Raw genomic sequence first — 24097 nt, 5'->3', positions numbered from 1 at the left:
TTTATTGAGAAATAAGAAAAAGAACCACCCTAAATAGAAAGGTGAAATTAGGGTTTTCTCTGGCCTTTAAATATAAAACCCCCAAACCCAAACCCACATCTTTCTTCATTGGTTTTCCCTTCTTGGTTTTCTGGGTCCCTGTCATTCTCCACGGAGGAAAAAAAAAAATTCAATCATGGGCAAGGGTCCTGGTCTCTACACTGATATTGGCAAAAAAGCCAGAGGTCCATTTTTTATTTTTCAAAATGAATTTTTCTGAGTCTTTTTTTTTCCATGATTATAAATTTATTTCTGGTTTTTTTTATTTTTTGATATTTGTTGTGGGATTAATTTTTTTTTTTTTTTTGTCGTGTGTGTGAATTGTAGATCTTTTGTACAAGGATTATCAGAGCGACCACAAGTTCACTATCACTACCTACTCTCCGACTGGAGTTGTAAGTTCTATCTTTTATTGCTTCTGTTTTATATTCATTTGTTGCCTAAGGACTGTAACTTGCTGCATTCATTGCTTTGTTTTTGTTTAGGAATAGTAATTACAGTGGTTGGCTTTAATTCTTTTGCATAGGGCATCTGATACACCGAAATGCATTTGTTGAGAATACCAAACTGATGCTAAGTTTTGTTGATTCAGCTTTCTTGCAACTTTGAAGGATGTTGTTGTTAGGGTTTTTTGTGATCTCATTAAAGTCAAAATCTTGCAATGGGTGGTACTTGTATATTTTATTTTCTGCACAAGCATTGTTCATATATGGTTGGTTTTGTTGTTTGTGGCTATGGAAAAATGATGCTTTTTTTTGGCCTTAATGCTTTTTACTTCTCTTTTCTAATTATTGCAGTAGTTGATGAGTACAGTGAAGTTGTTTTCTCTATTTTGAGTGTCTTATCTGTTTCTAGTTTGAATTGATTGAGTTTAGTGGTAAGCTCATTGGATTTTTTGATCAATTGTTGACCTTTTCTTTATTTTATCATTGCGCAGGCTATTACATCATCTGGAACAAAAAAGGGTGAGCTGTTTCTAGCTGATGTTAATACCCAGCTGAAGAACAAGAATATCACAACTGATCTCAAAGTGGACACTGCCTCCAATGTAAGTTTTATTGGATTATAGTTTCTCCTGTAATCTGATCTTTAATCTCTTATTATGTCATGTTTTACTGCATGTCTTTCATGATCTTGTTTCAAATATCTATTGATGTATTGAAAATTCTTTATGTGTACTGAAATTCTGTATTGTGATTAGCTTTTCACAACTATCACTGTTGATGAACCTGCTCCTGGGCTGAAAACGATCCTAAGCTTCAAAGTTCCAGATCAAAGGTCTGGCAAGGTAAGTAATTTAACATTCTCTACTCTAGTTTTTTAATATTTGAAAATTTCATCAATTAGTTGAGAACTGGCAATGCAGATTTCACATTTTCGTATCTCAGTTTGTGACGTCAGAACTAGTTACTTGTTAATGTGGAGATATTCTTCCAGAGATTGTTCTATACAAATACCATTATATTGGAAACTTTTGGTTGTTATTTATCTTATTGTTTCATAATTGTGTTACAGGTTGAACTCCAGTATTTGCATGATTATGCGGGGATAAGCACAAGTGTCGGCTTAACAGCGAATCCTATTGTTAACTTCTCGGCTGTGATTGGTACTAATGTTCTCTCTCTTGGTACTGATCTGTCATTTGACTCCAAATCTGGGAACTTCACTAAATGCAATGCTGGTCTGAGCTTCAACAATGCCGACCTTATTGCTTCATTGAATTTGTGAGTATTTTTTACTGTGTGCATCTGGTCATTTGAAAGGGATCTTCTTTTTTCTACTACTGTGCTGTACATTCTTTGCTGTATTTGGTGTTTTCTTTTTCTTTTTTTTGCAGAAATCACTTTCCTTTGAGAAACCCATAGTTTATCAGAATAGTCAAACATTATGTTTGGCCAACTGATTGACATTTTTATGACTAGATTTTTGAAGCTTCTTGTTTGATATCTCATATCTTCATGAAATACATGATAATGATGGCTTGTTAATGACTTTTTTGGGGCCCTACCTGAATGGCTTGTTAAGAGGTCTGTTTGAGATGATAAAATACATGATACGACATTCTAGCTGCCTTGACTAATTTGTTCTTGTTGTGAATGAATATTAGATTTAACCATGCCTGTTGTAATACTCTTAATGTGGCAAAGTGAATTCTTCGAACTGATAACTCCATGCTTGTGTTGCACAGGAACAACAAAGGTGATTCCCTGGCTGCATCCTACTACCACTTTGTTAATCCCTTGACAGCTGTTGGTGCAGAAGTAATCCATAGCTTCTCAACCAATGACAATACCATCACTGTTGGGACCCAGCACATATTAGATCCACTGACCACATTGAAGGCGCGAGTGAACAATGCTGGCATTGCTAGTGCTCTCATCCAGCATGAGTGGCGTCCAAAGTCGTTGTTCACCATTTCTGGTGAGGTGGACACCAAGGCCATTGAGAAGAGTGCCAAATTTGGACTGGCATTGGCTCTAAAGCCATAGTTGAGAGCTTGGTAGGTGTTAGTAGGCATAGTTTAGCTGTCTGTTCAAAACTGATTATGTGTTTTGTTTTATCTCTTCTCGGTGGTTTTGGATTGTAAAATAAAATTGGAGGATCATAAACCTGTGTCATAACTTTTGAGGGCTTTTACAATTTCCAATTAACCTTTTGACTGAGGTTTAATACCTGTTATTTTGTGATGTTTTCACTTGGAGATTTTATTTCAGTCATTTAATGGCTGTCTTTAGCAATCTTATTTCATTTTTGTTCTGTTTCAACAAGCACGGCCTTCCACTTTCAGTGTAAACTATCTTGAATGATATAAGATTGGATGCCCATTTTGGTTATTAGGTCAGCTAGAGCTTTTGATTGGTTATTATTTAGCTATCTGATCTTTTTGAATGGTAATGACTCCTTTAACCATATTTGGAATTGATTGATACATATCTATTATCATGTTTGTCCCCTCGTCCAGAATATAGACAACAGAGGATAAGGTCGTTTATATATTCTTTTGGGACCACTAGCATTAGTTATTTGCCATTTCTAGGTGGGATTGTTGCCTGCAGTAATCATCATCTTCCAATCGATTTTATCTAATTCATCACCTACTCCAAAAACGTATAAAGTGCATACTTGCACAATTTCTGGTTTGGTTTTCAAGAAGTAGCACGCATGACATGACATTTGCACATAACAGGTTTGACATAGCAAGTATTATGTAGACACACGCGGTAACCAATCGGTCACTTACAGAACCAGCTGCATACATGGTGACCGTGAAGACGGCTTATAGCTGCTAGTGTGAGGATGCCTGAAGCAATCCATTTCGAATCTGTGTTGCAATATCCTGAACAGCTCCAGGTCCATGTGGAATAAAGACTGATGAGCTCTTGGAGGAAGCACCAATTTCCTTCATGGTGTCGAAATACTGAGTGATAAGTACCATGTCTAAAATATCCTTGGCAGTAGTTCCTGGTACATTTTCTGAGAAGCCAAGCACGCTATCTCTCAGGCCATCAACAATTGCCTGGCGCTGCCTGGCAATACCAACTCCGGCTAGGTACTTGGACTCAGCTTCACCTTCTGCTCGCTTTATCTGTACAATCTTCTCTGCTTCTGCTTTCTCATTAGCGGCTACCCTCAGCCTTGCAGCTGCCAGAATTCAACTTACTTAGAAAAAATTGAGAAATAATAACAAAGAAATTTGTGTAGACAAAGGTTGATTTCTCACCAGCATTGATCTCGTTCATTGCCCGTTTGACGTGCACATCTGGTTCGATATCTACAATGAGTGTCTGGACAATCTCATACCCATAAGCAGACATTGCCTGTAATTTCATCGGGTAGCAATAAGTTGACATAGAAATGAAAAAATTTGATGATTCTCCACAGAAGTAACGCGTACCTTTTCGAGCTCTTCTTCAACAGCTTTTGCAATATCATTCTTCTGCTCAAAAACATCATCCAAATCTAGCTTTGGAACACTTGCCCTGATCACTGATTGATTCAATCACGAAATTGAGAGTTAGCATATTAAGTAATAGCCAGTAGACACAGAAAAATTAGTATTAACAGTAATTATTTAAGCTTTTCCTCTTCTCATACCATCAAAAACATAGGCTTGAATCTGAGTTCTGGTGTTGCTAAGTTTGTAGAAAGCATCACTCGCCTTTTTGGCCAGGGCACGGTACTGGACGGATGCCACTACGTTGACAAACACATTATCCTGTAGAGCCACAGATCATATCAACTTAAAAATAGATTGGTGACAAACTGAAAACTGAAGATCGTTCATAGAAGAATTTCAGAACTTGAACCATGTCCCTGGAATTATTGAGTGATGTATCATCATGAAAAGCTACTATAATCAAGAATCTGCATCAACTTCTATATAGCACAGTGGGGAAAAAAATCACCTTCGTCTTGGTCTCACAGCGCACGTCCAACTGCTGCAGCCTGAGTGAGAGATCACCAGCAATCTGACATCCTAGAAGCCAGGGCACGCAATGGCATCCCGGATCAAGAACTTCGTCAAACTTGCCAAATCTCTCCCTTATAGCAACCGTAGACTGATCAACTTGTACACAACAGAATGCATTCCCCATTTTTCTCTAGTCTTACTCGTATATTCTTCACTGGAAAAGCAAAAGAAAGAAAAACACTTTGTGATTTGCTTCCCAGTAATAATCAAATTAACTTGGAATGTAAAGAATCACAAGTGATTAAGTATGATCTCAAACATCAAATTATTTAATCGTTCGGAATTGAGAGAGAGAGAGAGAGAGTCACATACCAATGAAGCAATGGGACAAGATGCTAGCGTAGGTAAGAAGGAACAAGATAAGCCAATTATATTGCTAGATGCACAAAAGTCAAAGAGACCAATTGGATTAGCTTCATTGTAAACGCAGTCGCCAATGAATATTAAGATCAATTATTTTAATGGGTTCATAAGATCAATGTTCAAAAAGAATAATGGAGCTTTCCAAGCATCTTTCTTGTCATTATTATATCATAGTATGATGTGATATGATATTCCCTTTGCTTTCATTGGAAATCTTCTATCAAGTGGACAAAGTAAAACGTACAAGAAGATCAGTAAGTTGCAGTAATTGGTTTGTAGTTTATAATCATGCAGTCATTCTCATGCCAGCATGAAACTGAAAACAAGAGGAATGATGCCGCTTTGATGTCATTTTGATTCTGACAGCTTCTACATGCTGCTAATGCTATCTCTCAGGTTGTTAGTTTGAACACGGCAACCTTATCCTGTAAGAAACTGCTGCCGGCAATCTATGAGTTCTTGAAAGCGACGTCAATGCATGATATTAAATAAGCACGGTAAACCTCTAAACTACCTTACAGCCACCGTATACATGTTACAAATATTGCAAATTTTTTCATGAATGATCACAAATTGTTCATTACACTTCCCAAATTTTTTTTGGAACAATTACATTTTATGTCTTACTTTGGATGTATGATGCAAAGTTTGTGAGTGTAATGAAAAACTTATGGTAATATAACATAAAATCATTTTTAAGATATAAAATCTGGGAATGTAACGAAAAACTTGTGGCGATATAATGTACGACCATTGTTAATTATTCTGACCCAATACTACTGAGCTAGACCAAAGTGGCTATATTCATAATGCAATCATTTTTTACATTTTTCAGATTCTCTGCGAAGTCTTCTAAAATTCAGGTTACATTTTTTTCAGGTTGTTAAAAGATAAAATATAACTGAAATTTAAAAAAAAAATTGAGAAATGTAACAAAAAATTTCAATCGCACTAATAGCATCTTAAAAAACCTATATAAATTTTACTCTTCAAATATTTATTTGCTTACCTATGTGGCAAATAAAATGATGAAAAAATATAATATTATCTAAAAAAACTCTTCAAATAGAAAAAAAATTAATATTATTTTAATCATATAATTAGTTTTTAAAGGAAAAGTTAATAGCAATTAAAGCACTTCTCTCTCTTTCTTTAATTAAAAGTAATAAAATATAAATTGAAGAGGGAGAAATTAACTCTCTAAATTTGAAGAGAGAGAATTAATTTTTATTTAAAGAATCTTAATTGAAGTATTTTTTAAAATTTTAAATATTGATGTGGCTCTTCAAGTAAGTAATAAAATTTTATTCGAAGAATTTTTTTGTGATGCTATGAGATTATAATCGTTGTTATCCCGATGGAGAGTGACCAGCATGGGTTTTGCTTTTGCCATGATAAGAAATTCTGTGCGCATTGACCGCGTCATACACGTGGCAAGTATTTAGTGGAGGTTCAATGCGGCAGAAGTAGCCAAGACTTTTACAAACCTTCTATTGACTAATTTGAATCCTCTACCATGAAGTGTACTGATAGAAATTTACAAATCCTGTGTATCCAAATCATTACAAAAAATTATGGTAGCAATTTAGGCCAGTTAAAAACAAAAATTTTATATTATAATAAGTTATTATTTTTCATAATTCTGCCTTAAAAAGCCTACCTTCACATAATAATAATAATCTATATACTTTAAACAATATATACTTTGTTGCATTAAAAGTTTAAAATAAAATATTTTTTTTAAGTTGCTTAAACAATCATTTATCTTTAAAGTGTTACCAAATCATTGTATAATATTTGTAGAAATTATATTGAGAGAAAAAAAAATGAAAAGAATACAAATGTTTAGACTTTTAAAATGATTTTACAAAATCCCTGTGGTATAATATTTATGTAGTACCTCTATATCACTTAGATTAAAGATAACCAAGTCAAACTAATAATTTTTATAACTATACAGTTATTATGTAATAAACTCCTTATAGTGATCGAAATAATTAGTCCTAATATCCTAATATTATGATTATGGCGAAAAATTATAACGGAAGCATATTGCATATACAAATAATTTCGCTCGAGCCCTTTTTTTCCCCCCATTGTGCAAGTAATAATATAACAAAGGACGGTGCTTGGAATAAAATACTAATAAAGTTTAGATATTAGAAACACCAAATGCAGGACTATGATAAGCACTAGGACTAGTAAAGGACTTAGCATATCAGCAGAATATCTACTTCTGAACTTGATTGGCCTGAAGGAGTCCCTCCCTGATTTGTGTAGCAATGTCCTTAACAGCACCAGGTCCATGTGGGATAAAAACAGATGAGGACTTCGAGGATGCTCCAATCTCCTTCATGGTGTCGAAGTATTGAGTCACCAGAACCATGTCCATGACATCCTTGGAGGTTGTTCCAGGAACATTCTCAGAGAAGGCAAGCACACTGTCTCTTAACCCATCAACAATAGCCTGGCGCTGACGTGCTATCCCAAGTCCGGACAGGTATTTTGCCTCAGCCTCCCCTTCAGCTTGTTTGATTTGCAATATCTTCTCTGCCTCAGCCTTCTCATTTGCTGCCAGCCTCAGTCTTGCAGCTAGTCACATGCACAAGCAAAGCATCAAGCGTTCAAACAATTGGGATTATAAATTATATTCATACTTTTCCTGCGAGTGACAAGTATGAATTCATGGGATCTAAATTTTCACCTGCATTGATCTCATTCATTGCTCTCTTTACATGAACATCTGGCTCAATATCCACAATAAGAGTCTGCACTATCTCATACCCATAATGAGACATGGCCTAACCCAAAAAAAAAAAAGAAGGGCAGGACATTAGCTCTTGGGTCGCTTTAAACAAAAACAATCCAAATTTCACAAATATTACCTTTTCGAGCTCCTCTTCAACGGCTTTGGCAATTTCATTCTTCTGCTCAAAGGCGGCATCTAAGTTCAGTTTTGGTACGCTTGCCCTGATAACTGAAGAGATGAAAAATATTAGTTTTTGTAAAGCACCTTATTATATGTCTACCAATCATGTCAATAACCATATTAATTTACTTCACAATGCACCCAAAAGAACCTTACTTACCATCAAAGACATAGGCTTGGATTTGGCCCCTGGTGTTGGAGAGCTTATAGAAAGCATCATAAGCTTTATCAGCCAAGGCACGATATTGAACGGAAGCAACCACATTGACAAAAACATTATCCTGAAAAAGTTTGTATAAATTAAACTCTATTAAATGTCAAGTTTTCACTTTTCCAAGAACAAAGAAGATAAATTTATGGTAAATGGAGAGATAATCAAAAGTCAATATGATGTCCCCTCAAACTATACAAACACAGAAAGAGGAAACAAAACCAGAGTGGTCATTCGGAGGGAAAGCAAACAACTCATTCCACACAAACAAATGCATATTAGAAAGAAGTTCCAAGGTACCTAAGAGACTACATTTGAATTCATCAAGTATAAAGATTAGAACTTGCTTAAGAAAACAGATACATATATCATTTGCATTCTAAAAGGAACATATAAATAACAAACTTAAATCAATTTATTCAGAGAAATCAAGTCAAGGAGAAGAAACCGCAAACCTTAGTCTTTGTTTCACATTTAACATCCAGTTGTTGCACCCGGAGTGAAAGCCGACCAGCTACCTTGTAGCCAAGGCACCAAGGCAAGCATTGACACCGAGGTTCAAGCACATGATCAAACTTTCCAAATTGTTCTCTGATGACTACTTTTGACTGCTCCACCTGAATGCAGCCCAACGTTTGACCCATCTTTCAAAACTGCAACTGAAATCAAACTACAGCAATGGATCAGTAAATTAACAAATAAGCACGAAATTTGTGCAAAATGGTGTCTACCCGTATGAATTGCTACAAGTGATATTAAGAAAATGGATTTAAAAAATAACCGAGATGGGCAAAAGACATTTTTTTATTCCACTTGTTTAAACCAAAAAATGAACTTTATTCATTATTTAAGTTCAAAAAGAAAATAAACGCAAAGTTTCAAACTTTCTCCTCCATCATTTTAAAGGGTGCCTGGCTTTGACAATTATTAGATGACTTACGATGAGTAGGATCACAAATTAGCTGCAACAGTTTTCCAAAAAAAAAAAAAAATTAGCTGTAACAAAGCTTCAAAACAAGATTTATAACGAAGAATCACATATTTGTAAAATTTATAAAAAGAAATGGTAAATAATTCAGAAAATGAACTTAAAAAATTAACCCAGCTGGAAAAATTTTTCCTTTGTTTTTTTTTTTTTTTTTTAACAAGAAAAAAGTAAAGTTTATTGATTATTCAAGTTCAATAGAGAAAAGGAGGGGAAAAAAACACAAAGTTCCAAACTTTCTCATTCAACTTTCGATTCTTTTCTATGTTAACTGTAAACAATCACATACAGACTAAAGGGAGTTCAGAAAGACACTCAAAACGACATATTTAACAACAAAACTAAAAAAATGAAAAGCAAAACTGGTCTCTAACAACACAATAAATACAGAAAGACAAAGGAAAAAAAATGCAGGGGTGATTCTCTTAAATTTCTGAATTTTTTTTTCTCGGGGGCCAAACGGAAAACTTAGAGGTGTACAAACATACCCTGCAAAAGAGTTGCTTTTGAAACAAGAAACAAATGAGGCTCAACAACAAAAGTGGTCACTTTTTTATTTTAAAAGGATTTTTGTTCGTGACACTTGGGCTTTAGCTGCTCTGAAAGTTAAAGAAGAAGTATGATGATTGTGGTTCGAGTGTTTAATAAGCTTAATCTTTTTTAATTAAGTAAAAAATTGTGTAAGATTAATTTGTAAGTTTTGTTTTTATGAAATACGAGTGGAATAGAGATATTTCTTCTCTCTGAGGGTTATATGTCCGAGTATGTATGTCATAAAATTAATGTAATAACGTAAACATATGTTGTAAGGATCATATGTTTGGGTATAGACTTCATAAAATTAATGTAATAATGTAAGTCCAAAGTTATATATCTGGACATGTACTTCATAGTGTAATGTCTGCTATGTGAAATATAGTAATCTTATATATTTGAATATGTACTTTATAGAATTAATGTAATAATGTGAGTTTATTAATATAATAATGTGAGTTTATTAATATAATAATGTGAGATCTAAATTATATATATGATTGTAAATATCAGTGTAATGTCTACTCAAATATAATGTGTAATTAATATAAAAAAAATTGATTGTAAGAATAAGAGTGGTTATTTATAAATAGGATTCTTTCACTTAAATAAACAGAAATTAAAATAAACAATGGGACCCCGTTATCCTAAAAAATATTAATTAGTACTTTTAGAAAAGTATTTATTTGTATTAAAAAAAGTATTTATTTATTAATTAAAATCTTTTTAATTTCAGAATACATATTTGAAAAGCATTAAAAAGAAACAGAATCATTTCCTTAATAGTAAGGTACCCCAAGAGCACTAAACCCATTTGAATTTTAGTCTCAACTTTCATTTAGCACCCTTACGTTCAGCCCAATTAGCAGCATTTGCTCCTTTTTAGTCTTTATTACATTTGCTTCACTCACTCATTTTGGGGTGACCACTGACTGACCAGCTTGTTTTCTACTTTTCTTGGGTTTGTAACAAGAAACGCATTATTGGAACAACTCTCTTTTATTCGGCTGTATTAATTTTGTTACCATATTAAGTCTTGCTGCTTAACATAGATTGATGCTCTCTGTTCACTCAATTAGTTGTCAGACGTCATAGTCTCATATCAAATTTGTCATAAATAATAAATATGAAATTCAAATTTCAGCAAGGTTAGGCCCGCCAACATTAACAAATAACAAGGAAGCTCAGGACAACCAGGCCTAACTTGTACATGTGGCTTGAGAACCCCAGTTGATTTTACCATGTCTTGTTAATTACTAATTAGAGCAGGCAACGGCAAGACAAATTTTTTCCCTTAAATGTAACCCGTAACAATCTAGATGTAAACATGAAGTTACCCTACATGGCATATAATAAAAATAACTTTTAATATGTTTACTGCATCCATGCGAAAGTTTAAACTTATCAGTGAAGTAGGAGTTTGATTTGCTGAGCATGAGAGATTTGATATTGTTTCTGCCAGTGTAGGTAAACCTGAACTTTGAATGCTTACACATTTCCATAAACCCTATCAAGTATCCATTTATGTATAAAATTACAAGGAGTGGTTGAAAGGATAAAAGATGGATCAATGCAAAAATTGCATAACTGCGAATGCGTCTCCAGCTATAACATTCCATATACGCACATCAATAATGGCCCCCAACCAACCCTCCTTGGCTTCTCCTTACCTTGATAGAAAGAATCCAAGATAAGACCGTCCCCACCACTTCACCAAACGCTCCTCCAATCACAAAATACCAAGTGCACACTTATCACGCATTGTGTGATATTATAAGATTGGACGGTATTGCCTGGTGACCAGGATCATAACAATATTAACTTTCTAAAAACAATGTGACTTGAATAGATATCAGATATCTCATATACATCGCATGGATGTAATGATACACAATAATTAAACCAGCCTCCTTGGGTTTCCATAAACTACATGCACTGCATAACTACACAGGCAAAGGAGGCCTTTGAGTCACTATGATTATATGATACAAATGATAAACAACAACGATACAAGCCATTTCAGAAACAAAGATAAGAGAGAATCACTGTGATTATCTGAAGATAATTTAATCGAGTAATTCAAAATGAGGATTTTATTATTGTTTTCCATTCGGTTTTGGTGACTGTTGAGGATGGCGATATGGAGAAGCATGTGGACCATTTGGATGCGATAAGGTCCTTAAGGGTTGTCCATTCCTTGTCATGAATCCTCCCTGTGTTCTGATGCCGTTTTTAGAATTTCGGATGGACCAGGTATTATCTGCCTGCATGGTTTGGAAGTAATAGGAGGAGCTAGCCATGTCCTTGAGGTTTTGCAAAGGCTTCAAAGTTTCAACAACCTCACTCATCCGTGGTCTGGCTTTGGGGTCACGGCTAAGGCATTGGGCAGCCAGCTGGGTTGCTTTCTGAGAACCTTTGATTGAAAAGTGACCTTCAAGGCGAGGGTCCAACAACCGATAGAACCTTCTCTTGTCCCCAAGATGCGGTCTTGCCCATTCCACAAGGTTGTGTTCCCCATTTGGTCGGTTTTTATCCATGGATCTTCGTCCAGTCAACATTTCAAGTAAAACTACTCCAAAGCTATAGACATCACTCTTTGATGTCAAATGTCCTAAATCCACAAGAAGCATTTTAGACTTAAGTTACAACCCAGTGATCACTGGTGTGATTTCTACACGGGGTAGTAATTATTAAATAACATAAATGACATAAGAAGTATTTTTTATGCTTACCAGTCATCACATACTCTGGAGCAGCATATCCATACGTTCCCATTACTCGAGTAGATACATGTGTTTTACCATCCTCTGGGGCGTCTTTGGCAAGTCCAAAATCAGAGAGTTTGGCATTGTAATCCTAAAATGTTTAAACCATTTTAGAAAATAAGGGAATAGATTGTCTGACAGAATATAGTTATTGTGCTGGATGTGTGTCACATACCGCATCTAATAAAATATTTGATGTTTTAAAATCACGATATATCACAGGTTTTTCAGCTTCTTCATGAAGAAAGGCAAGACCCTTAGCAGCACCAAGTGCAATCTTCATTCTGATAGACCATGGAAGTGGCAAGGACCCTTCTGCATATAACATGGTTGTCACCAGAGAACATTAAAATACAATTATGCAAGTAGAAAATGTCAAAAACACAATTCCATAATGGCATAATAATCAAAAAGAAATAGCTAAGTCAATCTAAAACCTAAAACTTTCTCTTGAGGTTTAAAACAGGTTGTGAATTGCAGTTTGTACAAAGCTAGTAGGAAATTCTTCTTGATAGAGCAATTCTAATGGTTGTACCTAAATGTCACACAGAAAACCTATTAACAAAATCAGAAAGAAGAGTTCTGCCCCAACTCAAATGCGGCACAATAATCAATCTTAGTAAATATCAATGTTTCACATTAGATGGAACTGCAACCTGCATTTGGCCAGAGCAACAAGTGTGATTAAGCAAACTATTGCTTTCAATTAATAGATATTACTTTTGAGTCCTAATGGCTATTGCTCGTATCAAGCATATCAAGCATGCTATTGCTTATAATCAGTAGCAACCCTCTCAGATTAGGTTGTAATGCTTATCTACATGGAAGATATACAATTCATAGGGTTTAACGCAGAAAAGCACATGGTACATATTGCATCAAATTTATCCTTCATTTTCTCTCCATCATCTATAAGATGCTGCAATTTGAAACCAGGAAATTTCGATTAATATATAAGCTAATTTTTAACAGTATGTTTTCACTACGGAAGCTAATGCTAGATACCCCTCTACAACCTAAGAAAACATGGGGTAGCTTGAACTCTCCATCTCACACATTCAGGAAAAGTAATTAGCCACGGTTCATAATTGAACATTGAAGTAACAACAATTCTCTGACTAAGAAATCACATTAATGAAACATAACAGCACACTTAAGAAGAGTAATCAATGATTAGTCACATACTTCTGAAGAGGTGGTTTTCCAAACTCCCTCGAGGCATAAACTCATATACCAGCAGCCTTTGATCATCTTCGATGCAGTACCCAACCAATTTAACCAAATTGGGATGGAGGAGGTTGCCAAGGAAATTAACTTCCGCCTGAGATTTAAAGAGGAAAGAGAAAGATTTCAATAAATTTGTAAGCAAAAGCACCAAAGTGTGGTCCCTACAGTCAATAAAATGAAGAGGAAGAAAATTTAACGTTCATACCAGCCACTCTTTATGTCCCTGAAGTCCATCATGATTTAAGGTTTTAACTGCAACAGTAAGCCCAGTACCGGGTTTCACTGGAGCAGTTCCATTCTCTTCAACCCAACCTTTGAAGACACAACCAAACCCACCCTCACCGAGAAGACTCTCAGGCCTGAAATTCCTCGTCGCTAGCTTAAGATCATTGAACATGAACTTCCGAAGCTGAGAAGCAACCTTCAACTCCTCACTGAATTTCGGAGTTGATGAAGCACTTTCTGCATTACTTGTTGTCGTAGAGGACACAGGAACAACTGGTCGATCTCTTCTTTTCTCATTTGAGGATTTACCATCTGCTGATAGACCCAAAAATTACAAATCATACACATATCAAAAGAGGTAAACAATAATCATGCAATGATATCCAAATGCAGTTACAATCACAATACCTCCATATTAACACATTTATTTTCTCCCAACCTAAGGAAAATCGCTATGAATGCTCATGCTTCAATGTTCAATTTTGGCAAGATAATCAAACTGAGCAAGTTATTAGGTGAAACCTCACACAAAGCTTAGCATACCCAATAAAAACAAATCGACACATACTTACTAAGTGATTATAGACAATCCCATTAAATGAACAAATTTCACACAGCTCCTATCCTTTCTCAAAAACGAAACAAGAGACTTTTACATATCCTCAACCTCATGCAAAACATATCCCTTCGACTAATGATGCTGATATATCACTTTAAAGGGAAAAAAAAATTATGTATCTTCACTTTGCTTAGATGGAAACCCGAAGATGATAAATATAGAAAGAAATTAAATTCACACATAAGGTTGTAAACTTTAACAGTTCTGTGAAAATAAAACTCATAAAAAAAATAATGACTTAAGAAAAGAAAACAAAAAGAATTACCATAATTAGTACTTGTACCACTCATGGAACTGTCAACTTTTGATCTTGAAGGCATGCAACTTTCAATAAACCTGAACCTAACCCAACATCCAATTTCTTCTTCTTCTTCTTGTTCAGCTCCTCCATCTTTCTTCTTCTTTACCTTCCTTGATTTACTATTATTATTATTATCACTATTATTCACTTCCCAATTCTTCACTTTTACAGACTCAGGACTCAAACCCATCTTTACAAAGCTCTAAAATTGATCAAGCTCTCATATCATAACTCGAAAAAGCTCATAAATTTAGCTACAATTAGAAAACCCCACATCCAAAAAACCGCAAAAAATGGAAAATTTGGGAAAATCAATGACACCCGGTTTGCAAAATTTAGTCAAAAGTTGAAGGGAGAGAGAGAGGCTGCTTGAGAAAGAGGGAAAGTGTTAGGACGGGCAGGTTGGGCAGTTTGAAACAGAGAGTACGGGCAGTTTGGGCAGGAGAGAGAGATTTTGTTAAATATAATAACACGTACATCCTCATGATTTTACCCTTTCTCAAATAATTACATAATTTATCCATAACATCACACATGAGTCCTCATTTCTTTTCAAATGTCCAAAGTACCCTAACGCAATTCACATTTTAAAACTTGATATTACAGCGTTAGAATTATAAAATACTAGTGGTGCATTTACTTGCTAGATTGGAGAACTAAAATTTAAATTAAAAATAATTGATGATGTTTACTTACTAAAATATAGGTGAACTAGAATGAAACATGTGGGGTTCACACATTTTTTAGATTAAAGAATGAGAACTCGATTCTCATGAGAGAGATAAGAAATTAAGTTTTCATTTCTTAAATTTCCTCTTTTATCTCATTTAAATTTTATAATTCTATTTTTGTCGTTAAATAAAATATTATTATATTATATTATTGTTATTATTACTATTATTCCTATTTTTATTTTTTGTTGTTGTTAATTATAATAATAATTTAATATTAATTAATTAATATTAATAGTGATAAAAATTTGAACAATAATAATAATCATTATTATTATTATTGTCATTAACATTATCATCGTCATCATTATTATAATACAATCAATTAATGATAATAAAATTAATAATAATTATTATTATTAAAAATAATTATTTGAATAATAATAATCAAAATTATTATAATAAATAATGACAATAATCAACTAAGGCCATTTTTAGTAACTTCCAATTATTCATTATAATTTCAAGATAAAGTAAACACATTAATTATAATATAGTTCATTCTGATTCGATTCATAGAGTTAAAGTAAATAATTTATTATGATTCTTATTTTTCATTTTAATTCTAATTCACTTCGATTCCAGTCTATTCTGATTCCAATACATTCTCATTTTAATCTATTTTGATTACTGTTTAGTATAAAGAATATTTAAGTGATTCCCTAATATGTGCTAATGAACTAATTTGAAAAATATTGTGAAACTATATCTTTATTTAAATAATTATAAGGAATAGGGATACAAATGTTATTTTTCCCTTTGTTTTATTTACTGGTTTAAACAGTTGAACTTTGGCATTATGCCAGACAAGAAAATACACATCTGCCAAAATCATTCAGTGCTAAGTGGATAGATCAGATTATTATCATTTTTGTTTAATATATATATATATTTTTTTATCATAGCGCAATTTGTGTCAAATATTATATCACAAAGTTGCATTTATTATTATACGTTATAAATTCAGGATTTTTATATTACGATTCTACTTTATCCGTGATACTTATAACTCACTTTGTCTTAAAAATTAAGTTCATTAAGCAATTATTTTTTTTCGATTTTTTAATCAACCAAATATTTGATAAGTTTTGAGACTAATGAATGAAAAATACAAATATTATACCCAAAAAATTTTAAGTGATCAACAAATTTTTTCCTTACAGTTTATAACTCATCTGCTCATGAAGTCCTGATTCATTAGACGACATCTATGTATTGGATGGTATTTATCTAACTATGAATGTTCAATTTAAAAAAAAAAATGACGTGATCCCATTAAATTTATTTTATATGAGATATAATGTGATATCAATTTCGTGATTTTTTTTTCTAGTTTATGAGTTATGTCACACGTGGAAAGTTTACAATTGATGCTAAACCAATAAAATATTGACATTTAAGTGCTTTGGGGGTTAACCGAAAAATATAAAAAAAGGGAAAGAAGAAGAAGAGAGTTACCAAATTGACTTGTGATTTGTTAATGCTGCCATTTTCAGAGATGATAGTGGAATTACAACTAGAAGTAGAAATTTTCTAAGTGGGCATTAACTATTTGTTGAAAACAATGCAATTTGCTTATTAATTAGTCATCAATTTGGCCTTTAGCTTGTCTTTTTTTTTTCACACTATGCACGCTACTTTTTATCACTTAATTAGACTAATTGTCTTTGTATTTGTGTAAGACCAATGATTGGAAGAACGAGGTGCTTGGGTTGGTTGAAAAATTTTGCAAGGGATGGCTCTAATGGGAAATTAAATTATGTTATTTTAAATGTCCAGTGACATCGTGCTACACGTGCCACGTAAGTAATGATAAACTCATAAAGGTGTGTTGTTGATAAACTCAAGTCCCGAGTAGGATCTTTATTTTTGTTCATCATCATAAGGATCATTTATAAAATCATATCACTTGTTTTAATTTTCTCTCTCATTAATTATCAATTTCAAAATAAATTTATATGTTTACAAATTTGATTTAATGTATGGGTTAGGGGTGCACTCTCCACTTTGTGTAGGACTAGAATAATGTGATTTATTAAATTAATTTCATATTCGTTTGTTCTTAAAATATTTTTTTTTTTTTAAAAAAGAAGAAATAAGTCAAAAACATGGGCTAGCTCTATTCCGTTGTTACTAAGAAGTCAAAAATTGATTAAAAAAATAAAGAAAATTTGTCATTATCAGGAAAATTTAGTGAAAAACACAATCTTTACATAAATGTCTACTTAATATGTATTATCTTCTCCGTTGTTGAATTTGATGACGAATACATTCTTAGATTTAAACATTGCCATTTAGAACTGATATAATCTTCATCAATTTGCATTTGTAAATTGCTTCCTCCCATCAACACTCAAATAATAAATGAATCTATAAATAGCACATTACCTGATCACTCCTTTGAATATACTTAATTACACAGCAAATTCTCATACCGTCCTAATTATTGACCAAAATTTCACACATTCTCATCTACTTGTAAACAAGAAACTTTTGGGAAGACTCCGGGATCTGCAGTTCCTCTCACATTTGAACAATATGATGATGTCTTCTTTTCATGTTTAACGTGCCCTAAATGTATGTCCTTCATAATAATATTCTTGCATGGCGTTGATGTGCTACATGAAAATGCCACTGCAGTTTCTCCGTTTGATGTCCCGAGAATATGATTATATGTGACATCACTGATTTTCACTGCTAACGTCTGCAAAAAATTCAAGTATCTTGAGGTGTTAACAATAATTCAAATATATATATCAATGAGCCTTTAGTTCAGTGGGAGAACCCTTGCACTTACAATGTTGAGTGCAAGGATTCGAGCCTCCATAAAAGTATTTATGTGGGTTATTTACAATCTTTCCTCAATTATCAAATAATTGAGTGGAGCCAGTCTATCCCTCACGAAATGTGAGTGGAGTGGACAATTTTCAAATATTTGAGAGGGTTTAAAGAATCTGGGCAGTGCTTCAGAGGAATACATGCCACGAAGAAGTCCCAATTGTAGAATATGTTTGTAAATATTAATTGTAATATCTGATGTAATATCAGTAACAGTGTTGTATAACAGTATTAAAAAAAAACAATAATTCAAATATATACTTTTAGGCTACATGTTAATGAAAACAGAAGTACCTTGTTTTTGCAATGTTTATGAGGGCAATAATATTGATCGATAACGATTGGATTATGTGAACCCTGAAATATTATGTTTTCAAATACTATGTGTCTTGCGTATCCTTTCCCTCCCTGTTCATTCATATTCATGCATTGTGATTAGAAAGTTGTTATAGATATATACTTAATCTATACTTATTAATTCAAAGCATTAAATGAAGAAATTCTTTGAAATGATAAATAATTAATTACCTGCCATGTCTTGATTCTAACTCCATTTTGTGTTTCTGTAAATGAAACATTGTTTACATGAACAAATTCAACCTTCTCGTTCCTTCCCTTCATACCCAAGCTCCCAATGCTAGCAAAAAGTAATAACACGTTTTAAAACCTGAAATCCTTTTTCAAGACGTGCAATTAAATTATTACACGAAGCAATAATGAGGTGTATAAGAAAATGCATGGAAATTAACTTTGTTTTTCTCACCTAATCCCATGCCCAGGGCCACAAAAAATATTTGTGATGTTAAGATGGGAAGAACCGTCGCCGATCGAAACGCAGTCATCGCCGGTACTGATGATGGAGTGAGCAATGGAGACATTTGAGGAATGTTGGATGTGAATTCCATCGGTGTTGGGACTGTTGCCAGGGGCAATGATGGTGAGATTGGTGGCTTCAATGTTGGTCGATCTTTCAAAAGCAATGTGCATTTGTGGGCTGTCCTCAAAGGTTAGGTCATCAATATGCACATTGTTGGAATTTGCTACGACTAGACCCTGCATTAATTCACAAATTGACTACTCCATAATTGGAAAATGTACCCGCTCTAAATCGATCCCTATTCCCTAATTCGCTATTTTCCACTTGTAGGTTCTCGTACGGTTAGCTCATGGTGTATAGGGTTTAAAGTTTTCAAATTAATTTCAATGCCAAACTTCAATTATTCTTGCATTGGTCTTGATGCATCTTTCTATGCTCCATTTCTCTTTAGTTGAAAAAATGGAGAAGATACATTAAAATGATTGGAAACCCTAATTTAAATATTGGTTATATATACCAAAACTGAAACTATAACGTGGATCGTTACATACCGTTGGTTTTTTGCCACAAACCTGTATTGAGAGAAAATTAATTGATATGAGTAATTAAGCTAAACAAGAATGATACTAAGAACAGATCAAAGGAAAATCCGAAAGTTCAAATTAAAGCCAAAAAAAAAAAACGAAGCTTACGATTTTATCATGTTTACAAGACAATTTCCACCAGTTTGATCCTTGACCATTGATAGAACCAACTCCACGAATGAAGAGGCCACCAAATTTTTTGAATTGAATCCATTGACGACACTTGCTTCCATCACACGTGTTCCATGCGTGAGGATCCCTGGGTGCAACTAAATGACCATCAATCTACACAAAAAGAATATATACGCAATACAATTCACTATTAATTAATCCATCAACTTCCTCAAGAATTAATCGAACTTTACAATAACAGTGTTCTTCAAAAATATTAATCTTACTGAAGAAATTGTTAATTAACCTGGAAAGTGATGCTGTTGGATTTGCAAATTTCGCCAGAGAAGGTTAAGGGTTGCAGCTTAAAAGACTTGTCATGGGGAACATACATGGTTGGTGAGCTTGATGAAGATTTACACGTAGCTTTCCATGCATCCTTAAATGCCTGTCGAAAAAGACATGATGTATATAATTACGAAAAACATCGAAAGAATCATGGTTAATGAATTTCCATATTAATTGAAAAGTCGGATTTGAGCTATAGATTATGCATAAAGTGTGTATATAGGGTCTCTTATAACTTTTTTATAACTTGCGTATGTAACTCCTTTGCGTATGTACGCATACAATTACTGGTTATTCTAACCTGAGTATCATCAGTGTGCCCGTCGCCAGCAGCTCCATAATTAAGAACGTCGAAAGCATCACCAATGGCTCCCTGATTCGACGGGAAGTGACGACAATGAGCTGAAAGAAAACATTGAGTACTCAGAAGGAGGAACAGAACGGCTACATAATTCGCCATGGACAGAGTCATTAGAAAAACACAAAACAATACACACACACACACACATATATACACTGTTCTAAATAAATAGAGTCATATTCAATCTCTATATCCGAACTAGTTTCCGATACAAATGGATTCCTTTATTAGAGACTACACCCATTTGTAATACAACTCTAAATGAAATGAAATTAATTATATGATTTTGCATTACATATAATCTACTAATTAAAATTAGAGCTCTTTTCGCGCGCTTTCAATAGATAACGGGGATTAATAAGCTGAATGGTGAACGTGAATTTCTAACTGTCGTTTCGTTCTGTTTCAGGTAAATTTCAAACAGGTCCATAAGCCAAAATAACAACCACGCCCTCAAGATTTGCGGGATTTGACAACAATTTCATTTGTCACTGAAAATAGGCAGGAGATGCGGGGGACGCGTCTGAACTCTGAACTACATTCCCCTCCTCTTTACAACTGCAATAATTTTTTTCATTTCTTTTCATAAGAATCTCTTTTCCCAGTTTAGTTTGTTTGCTATTTAATTTTTACTATTTCATCATTAGTTTTATTTTATGTCTTGATTCCCATGAGAATTGCGGGTTCCAAAATCATATGCTTATGGCAGATAATGTCAAATCAAATCATAGTAATGGATATGAGAATAATATAAAAATTGAATGAAACATTTTTACTTTTTTTCCGGGGAAAAATTTTGTTGACGAGTTACATTCCAGCAAATTGTCACATATTGTGTTGGTTTCATGAACTGGTAAACTAACTATACAGGAAGTAAAAGAATCATAAAATTTGTTACATGCTCTTAGGACGCTTATATCCCCTAGCAGATGACGAATAAGATGAAATCCAGAATCACCAATAGCCCGATGCGCACTTAATGTTCATCATCCCCTGCCAAGGTTCCCATGATCAGATTTTTGCTTGGAAGCTCCCCTTGTGACGGCGAGAGATATCTAAACAGTTTGCTAAAGATGAAATTAAAATATTCAAACATTAGTTAGACGGTGCAACACAAAACAGCATTAAAACGACAGATGCTCCGTATTACTGTTGGAAATTGAAAATTCGAGATAAAACCAGCAACACTGCCTCGGGGAAATGGGAGTTTATGATATCAGAATACTTTGAAATATGCAGAGGAGGATTGCTAACAGTCTAGAGAGTGATTTTCAGGATAATGCTGATATTTACCTTAATATAATATCGTCTGTTTCATTAGCAAATGAAAGTGCACCAAGTGTTGGCCAAAGTTCACAGGCACTACCTTCAGAGTGTTGGCAACAGGTTGTGTGCTCCAATTTACAGACCGGATCTTGTGGCCTCTGTGGTCCATCAACAATCCAATTGACATGCAAATAGCTGAACTTTGCAACATAAGAATGTGGGAGGAGATCCTTGTTTACTCCTAACATTAACGTATCATTACAAGAGTAGCACAAAAGTTAAAACAACTCGTAGAAACTGAAAGAAAAAGAATTGCAATTTGCTCAGTGTCTTTAAATTTGGTTAAGCTTCACTTTTGTGTTTTTGGCCAAAGCAGATATGTTGCAGAGGCTATGGATGAAACAAAAATTAATTAATTAATTAAATAAAACACTGAATGGGGAAAAGGAAAGGTCAATATTTACCCTCATCCCTATTACTTCTGGCCTTCTCACGAGCTGCTTGATTCCTGGACGCAAAACCACCTCACTTCTGAGGCTTGACAGCATCCATATTGGGCCTTTTCCTGAATACATTCATTAGCATGAATGGATTCTTCAGGACATGCGTATTTGCCAACTAAAACAAAACAACTTAATTCGTTGGAAAATGTATATGCTCTAAACAATTCATGTTGATTGCATTTGAAACAAGTTTGAAAGAATATTAACTGAAATGGAAGGAATTTGAGAAAAAAGAAACAAAAATGTCCAGAGCCCCTTAAGCAACACTCTGAATTTTAGATATTATAAATCCGGCACATCTTTTAAATCACTCAACATGTCAGTAAACAAGGTTTACAATCCAATTAATTACCTCATGTCCTACACCTTCTATCCATTCTATGGCGTTAATCACCATGCTGACTGCTTGAGATTCCATATCAACAGAAATGTCTCTCCAGCATTTGGGCAAGCTCCTTTACAAGCACCCTGTACCACTGTACATTCTTGCTGCAAAGAATCGCAAAATTACCTATAGATGCCTGAGTCTCTACTCTTTTGGCCACTAAAACTCTGTTATAAAATGAAATTGAAAAGTAAATCAAAATACATCTTCATTACCCAGGATTTGTGTAGCCGAAGAAGTAAACAAGTGGGTAGTTTCCGCTAGATTTTTGGTTGATTCTGTGTGTTTCTTTCTCAACATTTCCTGAAGGACAATTCAATCTCCATAGCAGCAATGCTTTCTGGCAATGTTATTGATCTGTTGCTGATGTTCAAATCCACAAAAGTAGATTCCCAAATTTGTTTAGCAGACCAATTCCAGAATCTTTAGGCCGCACAACAATCGCTCTAGGACGCCGCACAGCATCATCTAGTTGCTCAAAATGCATGCTTAAAAATCAAGATATATAATTAACTAATTCACAATTAAAAAGAAAAATTACCTGAGAAGTGATTGCTTGATTTCTCCGATTTCCCAGCACAGCATTGACATTTACATAACCAACCATGGAAGTCTGATAATCAAGAAACCCAAGAAACTCGATTTACACCAAACAAGATTTGCAAGAATCATGAACAAAAACTTGCTTAATTTGCATTTTATTCAGTTTCACTCTTGCCCTGGGCTTCAATACTGGCACCACGCCAAGTGAAAACCTAATACATTAACTAAAAGATTTGGTAAGTAATTAATTTGCTGCATTAATTCTAACATTTAATCAAATTAACGAATATTTTCTTTTCTCTTTAATAAACTTAAGGCAAATTTGTGACGTGGAAGGAAAGTGAACCGGCAATCTTGCGGAAAATGTCCAGTTCTTGTGATCTTTAACAAAATCCTTAGATTGTGAGGCACAAATGCAAGAATTGGAGACTATGACAACAAAAAAAGGCGCCAAACAGAAGAACAGTTGGACTAAATGGTAATTTATCAGAAACTTGATTTATAGAAGCAAAAACAAGCCCTATGTGTAAGTAGAGTTGGCAAAATTTGACACGATCCGATTATCCGACACGAACACGACATAAATAAATGGGTATGGGTCGTTAAATTTAACACGATTATTAAATGGGTCGGGTCCGGGTCAACACGATTTTTTTCCGTGTCGGGTTAGGGTGAAAATTCTTGACCCATTTACTTGATCAATGACCCGATTATATTTTCTATTTTAAAATAATTTACATATTCTTATCATTAAAATTCAAATATTAGAGATGATTTTTTTAAAAGGGTGAATATAAACACAATGTTTTATTTATAAAATTTTAAATACATTTAGAGCTTCAATAGTATAAATGTATAAAAATTGATAAACATGTATATTTTATAATATAGATATATAATATTATATATATATATATAATATTAAAACCTCAATAATGTAA

At 33.8% G+C, this 24097-nt stretch overlaps 5 protein-coding genes and 1 long non-coding RNA gene across 12 annotated transcripts; 1 reads left to right on the top strand and 5 right to left on the bottom strand.

Annotated features, from left to right (window-relative positions):
* Positions 1-55: 55 nt before the first annotated feature.
* LOC102619225 (mitochondrial outer membrane protein porin of 34 kDa) lies at positions 56-2709 on the top strand. Its single transcript, XM_006482473.4, has 6 exons — positions 56-224; positions 367-434; positions 977-1087; positions 1241-1327; positions 1555-1763; positions 2228-2709. Exons 1-6 carry the CDS (start codon positions 176-178, stop codon positions 2526-2528), a joined length of 825 nt encoding a protein of 274 aa, XP_006482536.1. The 5' UTR covers positions 56-175; the 3' UTR covers positions 2529-2709.
* Positions 2710-3148: 439 nt separating this feature from the next.
* On the bottom strand, positions 3149-4989 carry LOC102618720 (hypersensitive-induced response protein-like protein 1). The gene is made up of 6 exons (XM_006482471.3): positions 4823-4989; positions 4446-4664; positions 4135-4255; positions 3935-4026; positions 3761-3857; positions 3149-3681 (listed from the first exon to the last, which is right to left on the bottom strand). The coding sequence occupies exons 2-6, from the start codon at positions 4632-4634 to the stop codon at positions 3326-3328; spliced, it is 855 nt and encodes a 284-aa protein (XP_006482534.1). The 5' UTR covers positions 4635-4664; positions 4823-4989; the 3' UTR covers positions 3149-3325.
* A 1920-nt stretch (positions 4990-6909) lies between these two features.
* LOC102618256 (hypersensitive-induced response protein 1-like) lies at positions 6910-9653 on the bottom strand. 3 transcript variants are annotated; one of them, XM_025100201.2, is made up of 6 exons: positions 9487-9653; positions 8469-8672; positions 7963-8083; positions 7759-7850; positions 7578-7641; positions 6910-7465 (listed from the first exon to the last, which is right to left on the bottom strand). In XM_025100201.2, the coding sequence occupies exons 2-6, from the start codon at positions 8655-8657 to the stop codon at positions 7104-7106; spliced, it is 828 nt and encodes a 275-aa protein (XP_024955969.1). In that variant the 5' UTR covers positions 8658-8672; positions 9487-9653; the 3' UTR covers positions 6910-7103. The 3 variants fall into 3 exon arrangements, with proteins under 3 accessions (XP_024955969.1, XP_006482532.1, XP_024955968.1); XM_006482469.4 differs by having other exon boundaries at positions 7578-7674; positions 9487-9652; XM_025100200.2 differs by lacking the exon at positions 9487-9653 and having other exon boundaries at positions 7578-7674; positions 8469-8938.
* A 1701-nt stretch (positions 9654-11354) lies between these two features.
* Positions 11355-15027, bottom strand: LOC102617400 (serine/threonine-protein kinase PBL34). Of its 4 annotated transcripts, none has more exons than XM_006482465.4 (6): positions 14634-15027; positions 13730-14064; positions 13483-13618; positions 12473-12612; positions 12265-12388; positions 11355-12143 (listed from the first exon to the last, which is right to left on the bottom strand). In XM_006482465.4, the coding sequence occupies exons 1-6, from the start codon at positions 14857-14859 to the stop codon at positions 11629-11631; spliced, it is 1476 nt and encodes a 491-aa protein (XP_006482528.1). In that variant the 5' UTR covers positions 14860-15027; the 3' UTR covers positions 11355-11628. The 4 variants fall into 4 exon arrangements, with proteins under 4 accessions (XP_006482528.1, XP_006482530.1, XP_006482529.1 ...); XM_006482467.4 differs by having other exon boundaries at positions 12473-12609; XM_006482466.4 differs by having other exon boundaries at positions 13730-14061.
* Positions 15028-17858: 2831 nt separating this feature from the next.
* On the bottom strand, positions 17859-19349 carry LOC107177580 (probable polygalacturonase At2g43860). The gene is made up of 4 exons (XM_015531585.2): positions 19002-19349; positions 18767-18875; positions 18533-18646; positions 17859-18104 (listed from the first exon to the last, which is right to left on the bottom strand). Exons 1-4 carry the CDS (start codon positions 19295-19297, stop codon positions 17859-17861), a joined length of 765 nt encoding a protein of 254 aa, XP_015387071.2. The 5' UTR covers positions 19298-19349.
* A 1881-nt stretch (positions 19350-21230) lies between these two features.
* Positions 21231-23645, bottom strand: LOC112498660 (uncharacterized). 2 transcript variants are annotated; one of them, XR_003066009.2, is made up of 6 exons: positions 23155-23645; positions 22829-23059; positions 22581-22717; positions 22190-22290; positions 21753-21966; positions 21231-21526 (listed from the first exon to the last, which is right to left on the bottom strand). It is a non-coding gene; the product is annotated as an uncharacterized LOC112498660 (long non-coding RNA). The 2 variants fall into 2 exon arrangements; XR_003066008.2 differs by having other exon boundaries at positions 22829-23645.
* Between the last annotated feature and the right edge of the window lie 452 nt (positions 23646-24097).

The sequence above is a fragment of the Citrus sinensis genome, chromosome 6 (assembly GCF_022201045.2).
Source record: "Citrus sinensis cultivar Valencia sweet orange chromosome 6, DVS_A1.0, whole genome shotgun sequence".
NCBI classification, from domain to species: Eukaryota; Viridiplantae; Streptophyta; class Magnoliopsida; order Sapindales; family Rutaceae; genus Citrus; species Citrus sinensis.
The sequence above is the reverse complement of the archived record's forward strand: the minus strand, read 5'-3'. Positions and strand labels throughout refer to the sequence as shown.